The sequence below is a fragment of the Seriola lalandi genome, unplaced genomic scaffold, assembly GCF_002814215.2.
Source record: "Seriola lalandi dorsalis isolate HSWRI2012SDOR001 ecotype SW California unplaced genomic scaffold, Sedor1 jcf7180002054598, whole genome shotgun sequence".
NCBI classification, from domain to species: Eukaryota; Metazoa; Chordata; class Actinopteri; order Carangiformes; family Carangidae; genus Seriola; species Seriola lalandi.
The window spans coordinates 817,857-828,527 of record NW_019525151.1 but is presented as its reverse complement, the minus strand read 5'-3'; the positions used below and the strand labels follow the sequence as shown (position 1 = coordinate 828,527).

Genomic DNA, 10,671 nt, shown 5'->3' with positions numbered 1-10,671 from the left:
GTCACTAGCTAGCCTCTTAGCTAACATTAGCAGCTACATTACCGTGCCTCTCTCCTGCTTGGCTCACAGATGTCTTGGGTGTACTTGCGGCGGGCTCCAATAACCATCTTCCCGGTGTTTTGTCCTCGGCTTTCGTCGCCTTATTCTTGGACCAGGTGCGAGTGCTGAGTTTTGGTAATTTGACTTTTAAAATGGACCGAGGTTTTTCACCCATAGCCCGCTTGTTGCCGCGCTTTACCTTGGGGCACTGAGAGGGGGGCTCACTCTGGTCCATGATCTCGTTCGGTTGTGGTTCATCTCTTTGACTGGAGCCCTGCTGTGAGCCAAACTGTGGCACATACACGGTCTTAACTGGCGACATCTTCCCCCCTCTCAAAATCCACACCACCACTAACTGTTTGTAAAAAAGACTAACTATTTGCTAACTGTGTGGACAAGTTTTCTTTCCTAGGGTATTGTTGAAGCGCCTTCAGCCAGCAAGTGGCGCTGTTGAGACACAAACACATTTCTGTAAGAAAAATACTTATGTACTTGTGTAAATGTAATCCATAAACCCATAGGTTTATGGCCTGACAAACTAAGACCTTTCCCAGGAACTAGTAGTGCCATAGAGCTTTTAATTAAGTAAAAGTATATTATTGCAAAACTTAAAGTTTTCAAAGTAAAGTACAGAAAAAAGGCCCCTATTATTAGATTACTATTGTAGATTATTTGATATGGAATAGCAATTTACTGTTGTAGTTGTTAGAGGAGGAACTAATAGGTTTTGAATGTCAAATCTTAACTTGTAACATAACTAGTAGTTATTTATGAGATGAAGTGTAAACGTGAAGTGTAAACGTTTATCTCTGATGATGGTGTTGTTTGTGGTAGCATAGGCAAGATAAAGAAAATAGTCATGGTGTGAGGAGCAGTGATGGCTGGCATTAGGGGAGTGACTCTGGGACGCCAGTGATCACTGTCTAGCCTCCTGGAGGTGTCGTGGGACCAACTAGACGAAACACTGGTGAAAGGAGGTTCCCACCTGATGACCCCAAAGACATGTTAGTTATCACTGCTCATTAGTCTGTATAGCTAAATTAATAGTTATCATAGGACATGTTAAGCTTAGGGAGCTATTCACTGAGTCTGGTCCATTTTCTGTAGCACAAGCTTCTTGTGTTTATCTTAAAAAATGAATTGTATTATTGATTATTTCAACATCAAATGGAAGTACAACTTCCTCAAAATTGTACAGTACTTTTAGAGTAGATGTACCTAGATAGATTCCACTACTGCCAAGAACCAATTCAACTCCCCACTGTAAAGCATATGAGTTTGTTCTGATAAAACCACCATATATTGGAAGATCTCCCTGCCAGCATTTCAGTACTTGGAAAATTCAGCCATTGTGAAGAGGAATATATTTGCCTCTGTATCAGGGCTGTAAAATCTGACTATGACCTCATTCATGACATTTTGCTGCCTTTGTGTATTCTTTTCAGACAAAATACAGGCTTTTAGTAGACCAGAAAAGGTTTGCTGAGACAAAAGACAGGAGGTTTAGGCAAGCTAAAATAGCACCCACTAAGGCCTGAAATAAGCCTCAGCCTATAAATACCTCTGACCTGATTCAAGTTAACTAACCAGATGTGCCAAAAAAAGAGCTCTCTCACAACAATGGCATCAGGTATGAAGCTCCCATTTACTAAGAAAACTTTAAGAGGCAAGTCAATTAACATAGGCCTCACAGGAAATACTTGAATAAAGGGAAGAGCATTTATTGAATTGAATCAACATTAAGCGTATAATTCTTCCTCACAGCTGTTTTATTCGTTCAACATCTCACATTACAAATACTTCAAATGTATGCATACAGTTACAAACAGTTGGCAGCAAATGAATATATGACATTAGATCTTTGTTTTACTTCAATACTACAAACCAACTATAAAAACTGACGTCTGTATTGTAGCGTAAATTAATCAGGAAGAAAATATAAAAATTGGAACTTACGTATAAATGTCAAATGACTTAATAAAAATCAAAATATCAGGTAAAAAAAAAAAGTTAATAAATATAACCTTCCCAGCATACAATTAAAAACTATTGAAATTTTGCAATCAAGTAATACTAACAGACATAATATTCTTTTCATCTGAAAATGTGGAGCACAATACAGCAATTAGAAAAACTAGACACATCAACGAGTTTAACACATCACCCAAAAAATATAACAAAAATCTGATCAAAATGATAGTTATACATTTCAATTGAAAATATAGCAAATGCTAAATACATTATCGACCTAGTATATACAATGTTTTCAATCACAGTAGCATGGTAGTAGCAAAATAAGTAAATAAGCAAAAAACTAATGTTTAAAAATAAATTCAGGTATAAATTATTTTTTTTCTTGCAGACATCAGTATGAACAATTGGAAACAAATAATGTGTAAATGACTGCATGATTTATATGGATTAAATGACTTACACTGCGGAGATTTGTTTCTGGAAAGAATAAGTATTGCACATAATGGCTCAAAGTTAACTTGCAACATTAAATCACATTCAGGTTATGTCCCAAAGCATGCCACATCACAAAGGGGGGTCAAGTGATCAAGTCTCCTCACCTATGTCCTACTGAGTGTCCTCTACATTACAAAACGCATCCAAAGTGTTGTCACTGTGTAGATTGCATAAACATCATGTCCGTGTAAGGAAGGCAGACTCCATCATGTTAAGAGAGGCTACAAGAGAGGTGATCTCAAAGAGATAAGGAAAAGAAAGTCAAAAAGGAAAAAGGAGATCTAGTGCATCACATTAGGTCCTGCATTAACACTAGCCATTTTATTTCTGTATTACATTATGCATGCCAAGAATAAGTAGAACTTACAGGCAGTCCCAGAAAGATGATCTAAATATTCAAACAGCTGATATCCACTCTGGTGTTAGAAGGGAAGATTTCACATTGACCAAAGCCAAAACATTTACCCTAATGATAATCTTATAGACTACACCTAGGAGCGAAATATCAGAATATATTTTCAAGACTATCAAAATCAGTTTAGAAAGGTCTTGTCATGCCTGTAATTATGTTTATTAGGACAGAGGAGAATCCATATATGACTGGCTAATGATAGCCTTATTTTTTTTCTTTTTTATCTACAGAATCACACCAATGCACCAGACAATTTTCAGATTTACCAGCACTTAAATATATAAAAGCTAATTGAAAATTATATTAATATCATTCATTTTCTTTTTAAATTAAGTTTACCATAAATGCAGATCTCTTAGTAACAAAGGTACAAAATTATTTTTCACCAAGTGAAAAAAATGAGGTATTGCAAAAGGAGTTCTCCCATCTGTGAAAAATGTGCCTAAAATGACTATTGAAAAAAATATTTAGAAAAGTAGTGCATAATAAATGTATATATGTTCATGACAAAATAATCAGCTATAAAACACTGTACAAAAATCAGCAGGCCATGTATAAAATAATATCTTTATCTCTGTGACAGCAAATTCTAGCTACTACCATATCCAACCACAACACTTGTGATAGAAGCTCCAGTCATGGTAGAGCGTGCAGTGGTACACCATGAGGACAGCTCAGGGAGACTGGACTGTGCATTCCCATTAGTTTGTACTACATTAGCATGTTAGCTTCCAGTGCTAATATCCCTGACAATATAAAGTGAGCAAATACTACTGCCAATACCTGAGCCCTGAGGGCTGTGTCTTTATTAGCTGAAACCAACAAACTGAAACTCCAGACAACTCCAGCCTTTCATCTGTCATATGACAAGAGGACACAACATTATCCTGAAAACCCTCAGATCGATGTCTGCTTTTGATGATGCGTTTTAGGCCAATCTTTGGTTTGCCCTTTCTGGTTACAAAGTGTCGACTTTTAAACCAAGACCTATAAACTCATGCCAGCAATCTAAACACATGTGCCAGACTGAGGGGAGATTTTGTTTTTTGACATGGCCAGATACTTTGCACTGAGCTGCTTAAAAAACTCAGTCGTCCAACCATCTGAAACTGTGTTCCTCCTCTGTTCAACCCAACCATTTGCACTCAACCTTTGGTAAATGGTACAGTTGTTCTCTAATCCTGCAAGCAAAAAGTAAGAAAATGCACCCTTCTTAAACTGAACTTCCATAGTTAGTATACTGATTTAGGTATGATGAACCTCACTTAAATTTTATGTTACTCTTGACAACAAATGTAAGCAGCTTTGCCAGCTAACACGAAAAGAAAGTACAGTCAAGTCAGAAAACGTATAAATCCAAATCTAATGCATCCATATGCTCATGCACACTCAAAGTCAAAACATAAATGGGATTTCACTCTCTTCTTAGCATTTACTTCTTTTAGAAGGCCCAATTAAAAAAAATAAAATAAAAAATAAATTATGTTTTTTTTTTTGTTTTTTTTTAAACTTAAAAGAAAAGTGCATTTATTTTTCATATCATAGCCCGTACCCCTTCCCTAACTACCCCTTTCTCAGTCTCCCTCCCTTGCCCTCTCGCCTCAGTTCCAGCGGAAGGAGATGTGTCGTGGTCGGTCCCCTCCCTCCTTCACCAGCGGCTTGTGGAACTCGCGGCCAGCCCGGGAGTGGATGGCTGCCCAGCAGTACTCACAGTAGTACTGCAGACAGGTCACATTAGCGCAGAAGAAAGGAGCGAACTTTCCCCCACAGCGAGTGCCCTGACACTCATCACACAGCTGGTCATCCAGGACATATGGCTTCACTTCCACCTGAGAGGAATGGATGACAGGAAAACTGTTAAAATGGAGGTAGAGAAAAATCTGAATGCACGCGCAGCAGCATGATGGCTAGGTGGAAATGAATATTTAACAACATCCACTCTTCATTTTTAGGACGTGATTAGGAAGCTGCGCACCCGTTTATCAATTTCCCCATGCTGCAGTTGAACAAATCGGGCACTAATGGCTGCAATGTAGCTTTGCTGATTGGAGAAGGCCACTCGTCCCGCCCCTTTTGGATACTTGAGTTCAGGGTCTGTGTCAATCCCAGCGTAACACACTCCCCCATACAGACGGTCCATGATCATGGCAAGCTCCACTGGAATAGCAATAGAGAATGCAAGTTAGTGGAATCGCAACAGTTCCAGTCATAGGAGTGTAATGCGTTTAGAGGTCACCACACACACATGTACCTGCACGTAGGGGACGAGGGACACCTCCTACAAAGATAGTCTTCCTTGGGTCCAATGGTTGAGAGCCATCCATTACAAAGTCACTGTCATTTAGGTTCCAGGGCCGGATCTGGACCTACAAAAACCAAGATGAACAAAAAAATAATAAATCTGTTATTTCCTCATACACAGGCTCTACTGCTTTATGAGCAAGATACATTTTAAATTGTGAAAATAAAAGTAGATTATTGCTTATCCAATATGGATCAACAAATTTCTTTGGTTCAATTTCCTGAAATTGCAGGATGCAGAATGTTGCTGTTGGTGGCAACAGTGAGACAGTGTAGATGCCCTAAATGCGGAGGTCACCATTTTCACGTTTGTCTTTTATGCTGTGGGCTCACTTTCTGAAACATCCAAATAAAAGTACACAAATATAACAAGATGGATATGACCAGATATGATATACCACAGCAGTAAGCCTTCTTGTTTACGAGAAACCGTGGTTATCAGTCCATTGAAAAATTATTAATGATGGGTTATTGCCGCAGAGCCGTATTTAATTTTTGCAGACAAACAAGCTGTACTGAACTTTCCAGTTTTCTGGGACACAAAAACCAGACACTAAAACAAATGCCTCTAGTTTCAGTCTATAATATTAACATCTGCATTAGTTTTGTATTTGTTGGGCAAGATGGATAGCAAGCAGCGTAACAGAATAACACACTCACAGGCTTGTCTTTAATGGTGGGGCTTGAGACACACAGGTAGAGCTTGCCATCCTCCTGAATGCAGGCATCAATCAGTGCCTGAACAGAGCTCTCGTCTTGAAACAGCAGGAATGCGTATCCTGGAAAGGTTGGACAAATGGAACAATGAGCACACACAACAAGATAATGCTCATCATTACAATGTCAACACCCTGGCACAAATACAGTGTTAGACTTGTTTGACTCACCTTTTGGTGGAAAGTAGGACTTGCTCTCTGCCTTGTGAGGCCAGTCAACAAACAAATGACCAAATCGACGGAAACTGGCAGTGATTTCATCTGAAAAAGGAAGCTCTGTTAGTAAATCAATCAGTAATAAGACTGACTAGCATCATCAAAACTAAAAAAAGAAATAACTTTTTGCCATATAAACATTATGGAAGCCAAAGAAAAAAAAGTTAAATATTGTTTGTTTGTTATAGCTTATGATCTACAACAATGTAGATTAGAAAACACTGAGCTTAGTGAAGCATGCACTGTGGCAATGACATGCCTTTACCTTCGTCTATGTCTGGAGGCAGCCCTCCAACAAACACCTTGCGAGAATAGCGTTCCACACGTTCACCATTGAGGTGGGGGAAACAGTGGGCTGACCCAAGGCCAGGAAGCCCCTGGTCACCTGACTCGTCCTCTCCAAAAGAGCGTTCGTCCTCCATGGGGAACAGAGAGGAATGACCTAGTGGAGAGAATGATCTGGATTAGACACATTGGCTCACCACTAGTAGGGCTGGACCACAATTTATACTGTTTTGAAAGTATTAATACAATGAGAAGGGATTTTGATTGGATGTAAATACATTATATAATATTAAGAAATACATACAAAAGCAGCCATGATTACCAGTTTTTAATGACACATTAAAAGCATCAGTATTATCACTACTAGGTCTTGGCAGGCAAACTTTAAAGGCCTTTAAGCCGTACAGGAAAAGGGGCTGGAACCCTGACAAGATTCAAGGCAGAAATAATCAGTGACAATGACAAAAATCAAGCAGACAAACAGAGCAAAACAACAAAGACGGCATCATTTCAAGGGTCATTACTGCTTTCTATATAACAATGAGCAAATTAAGACACATTCACAAACTTTACCTCGTCTTCTGCCATAACTTCTCGCTGCGTGTAAAACAACACAAAACACTTTTGAAATGGCTTTTTGAAAAAGGCACATCATAAAAAAAAATAAAATAATATGTGAAAAAACACAGCAAGGGCTTTTAAATTAATTAGTTGGATTACTAGACAAAATGGCTGCTGTCTTTTCAAAGTAACAACCATTCTGAATTTCCACTAGCCAAAATGCTTTTCATCAAAATGTAAATGGGCAGAGGCTGCAACTGACATCACCCAAAAACAAAAAACAAAACAATACATGAAAACTGTGACTAGATTTGCTCTTTACCATCTCTGAACTTCCCTGACCACATTATTATTTTTCTATTTGAACTTCCTTTAGTGAGCCACAGCAGCACACAGCAGTGTATACAGCTATAAAGCACGTAATGTGACTGAAGTCATTTTATGTTTTTACCACTTGTTATACAATACATCAAAGTGCTGTTATATGATATCCAGAGGCTTCACTTATTTATTTTATGTCAGCTCACTAAAGCAAATTCTTATCAACTACTTTTAAAATGGCAATGGAGTATTGACTTGGATTAAAATGGCCTGAATTACTACTTATCTGCATTTGGTAGGCATTAATTTCAAGCCCTGACTTCTGCTACAGCACTTCATATTTGTATGCATGTTATTTACATACCATTCATAGGTAGAGGCCCGTCTCCACCCTGGTGAGTGAAGCTGTAACGTCCTATGTGACAAAAACAGGAGAGGCCTCAGAACACCATGCAATAAAATGATTCCCAAGTAGAGTAATAATTACATGAACTCCTGTCTCTTACATATACATGACTTCCAAACCCACTGATGTTATGATGCAGTGGTTTGGGGTAATGTATTCTATGTCTGTCAGAAAAAGGATTGGCATGCATTTGAGGAAAGTTATTTGGTAGATAAATCAAACACTGCAGCAAATGTAGTTCACGTTATTCTTCATGTAAAAAAAAGATCCATGTTCATGTAACGTCGTATGCAAGAGAAATACTGGAATAAGTCCAAGAATGTGTGTTAGCATTGAAAACTATGCAAATTATTACCAGATTATTGAGGAAGATGACTTGTAAATTAAGAGATGGAAAACACACTCATGACAAATGGCAGGAAGACTGCATAAATAATCTAGGAGAAGTTTCAAAAAAGAAAGTACATGCATCAGCTGGCCAGAATTAGCATCAGCAGAGCTGGCTGTAATGGGAAAAGGGGTTATTTTAAGATTGACTGCAACAAAGCTGAACTGTAATGTTTTATTAATGAGAGAGTTAGCTGAGATCAAACAGTCTCCACTGCAAAAATGCTGCAGGTGATGGTTTTCATGAGTTACAGAGAAGGAGACAGAAATGTACGGTCATGTAAGACTGAACAGTAACCAATCTGAATGGATCTCAGTGATGCAATGTTAATACTGATCATCTGAATTGATTGTTACATATGTGTAGAGTTTTTGAACTGACAATAAAACACCATTTTTGATTCTTGACTTTCAGTCTCAAATTTTTAGATTTACATCATGAACCCTTATGATCAAGGAATCTAACCAGACATGTAAGTCACTGTTATGGACACGTTTTGGTAGGATCTAAAGAAGTATTGAAGTCTGATATGTATCTCTGCATTTAAATCACATTCTACTGCACTGTTGTTGCATATTCAAAATTATATTATAAACTCAATTATATGATAAAGTTTGAGTAATACTCCCCAGCCCTTGTATGGGCAATTCTACAGAGTACACTAGAGAGGTTAGACAAATTATGCCTGTAGCATCCTTTTAGTTCCATTACCGTAACTCATATTGTCGCCCAAATTGAAAAAATTCAGAATGACACCCATCCCTATATATACCACAATAACACTGCACTAAATAGCAATAATAATTAGTGAAGCTCATTAATATTCGGTTTTTGTTGGTGCCATTAGTATCAAATTATTTTATGCTGCAAGTAGCTGCAACTAGTCTCAAAATTATGACAGCATATGTAACTGCATCAACAAAGAACATGTAATCACAAGTTAACACCCACTAGGACTGACTGAAAGGCAAATTCATGTATTTGTTTGACAAAATACAAAACTTGACAAACTAAAGAATCAGAAGTTGCCATCAAGTTGATCAAGTGTCCTAAACGTTTTGACAAAAAACAACATTGTGAGTGTCATGAAACTAGCAATTGCTACATTAGTAATTTGGTCCACCTGCTGTGGATACACAGGCTTATAATTTTTTGAGACCCAATAAGCGAAATGCATGTTCAAACTAAAGTCCTGCTGTCAACACAGTCAATTGCCAGCACTGTGAAATAATACCCAATTTCTACTTGCTGTCAAATACATGCAACAAACGGCTGTATTTATCTACAGCCAGCTGTGAGAAAACCTATCCCTTCCCCATCATTGTTAGTGTGGGAACCAACCTTTCAAGGAATCCTGCTCAGCCCTCATAATGTCAATCAGTGAGTTCTCCAGAGAGTGCATACTGAAACCATCAAAGGACCGTGTTCTCTCCTGCTAAAAGAGAGGAAGACAACAATTAGCCTCCTCACTTTCCACATCACATCTAAAGCAGCACAAGCTGCAAGAGCCCTGATATAGTTTGCTATGATGCTAATAGCTAATAAAAAACTGCAGAGAATATCCCTGCAGAGACCTTCAGCGGATAGCACCGTAAACAGAAAATGGATCCCAGAGTGTTTTACACAAAATCACCTGCATATCTCTGCAATCAAATCACATCTCTCCTGTTTCTGGTAGTTTCTGAAAGCATGAGATAAAAAGATGTGCTACTTGAGGAGCTGGAAAAAATGGATCCTTCCATTTGGCCAATTTCAAATCAATACAAATTTTAATTAAATAGCCTAAGGTGAAAATATAATTTTGAAACAATTCCAAAAACAAAGAAAAGCTATGAGAGTAATACATAACAAGAGAGGGTGCTTCACTTTGTATCTAATTGGGCTGAGAACATGCAAGGCTGCAGTGGAGCACAAGACTACTCAAATCGGGACAAGAGGAAGGCCATGTGATCAGAGCAGATGATAAGAGTGCTCTCCTTCATCCAAATGATCTAGATAAGATATCAGACATAAGCACACACAATAAGTTTCAATTCATCCGCTTAGTTGGCTTAACTGTCACGTATCCTATTTTTCTCAATGGCTCATTTGTTGAATTTAATACAGATGAGCATGTTTAACAGGATTAACATCATTGGCCCCTGGAGGGGAGACAGACATATTTACATTTTGCAGCCATATAAGACCACAGTCCAAGTCTTTTGCTGTTTTCAAGTGAATTGCAACTGAGCTGAGCTTCTTTCATGGAGCCAACACACCTAGTAATTCCATAAAGAGTAGCCTGAGAATTACCTATGTGATATGCTCACCTGGAAAGGGTAGATGCTGTCACTGCGGTTCATACTGTCTTCCACCCAGCCTTTGTGATTGAAGCCAGAGCTATTTCTGGGGAACTTCTGAGAGGGAATCTGGAGAACAGATAGAAGAGTTTCATACGAGTCTCCTGACCAAATATATTGTGTGTGATCATATCAATTAATGCAAAGATCTGCTAAGATTTATTAGTGCTTGAGATAAGTCATGACAATCTCATCTACCTGATTGTTGGGGAAGGACT

At 38.2% G+C, this 10,671-nt stretch overlaps 1 protein-coding gene across 1 annotated transcript; it reads right to left on the bottom strand.

Moving 5' to 3' along the window:
• Positions 1-1,790: 1,790 nt before the first annotated feature.
• On the bottom strand, positions 1,791-10,665 carry LOC111664655 (cytoplasmic polyadenylation element-binding protein 4). The gene is made up of 11 exons (XM_023419330.2): positions 10,652-10,665; positions 10,424-10,522; positions 9,456-9,546; positions 7,685-7,735; positions 7,012-7,035; positions 6,419-6,595; positions 6,109-6,198; positions 5,882-6,000; positions 5,172-5,286; positions 4,896-5,077; positions 1,791-4,749 (listed from the first exon to the last, which is right to left on the bottom strand). Exons 2-11 carry the CDS (start codon positions 10,454-10,456, stop codon positions 4,522-4,524), a joined length of 1,110 nt encoding a protein of 369 aa, XP_023275098.1. The 5' UTR covers positions 10,457-10,522; positions 10,652-10,665; the 3' UTR covers positions 1,791-4,521.
• Positions 10,666-10,671: the final 6 nt, after the last annotated feature.

Excerpts from the sequence above, each read along its gene's own strand:
- LOC111664655 (XM_023419330.2), bottom strand. The coding sequence starts at position 10,456 with ATGAACCGCAGTGACAGCATCTACCCTTTCCAG. Across the intron at positions 6,199-6,418 it reads GCCTCCAGACATAGACGAAG|ATGAAATCACTGCCAGTTTC; the intron begins GTAAAGGCATGT and ends TTCCTTTTTCAG. Across the intron at positions 4,750-4,895 it reads ATGGGGAAATTGATAAACGG|GTGGAAGTGAAGCCATATGT; the intron begins GTGCGCAGCTTC and ends CATTCCTCTCAG.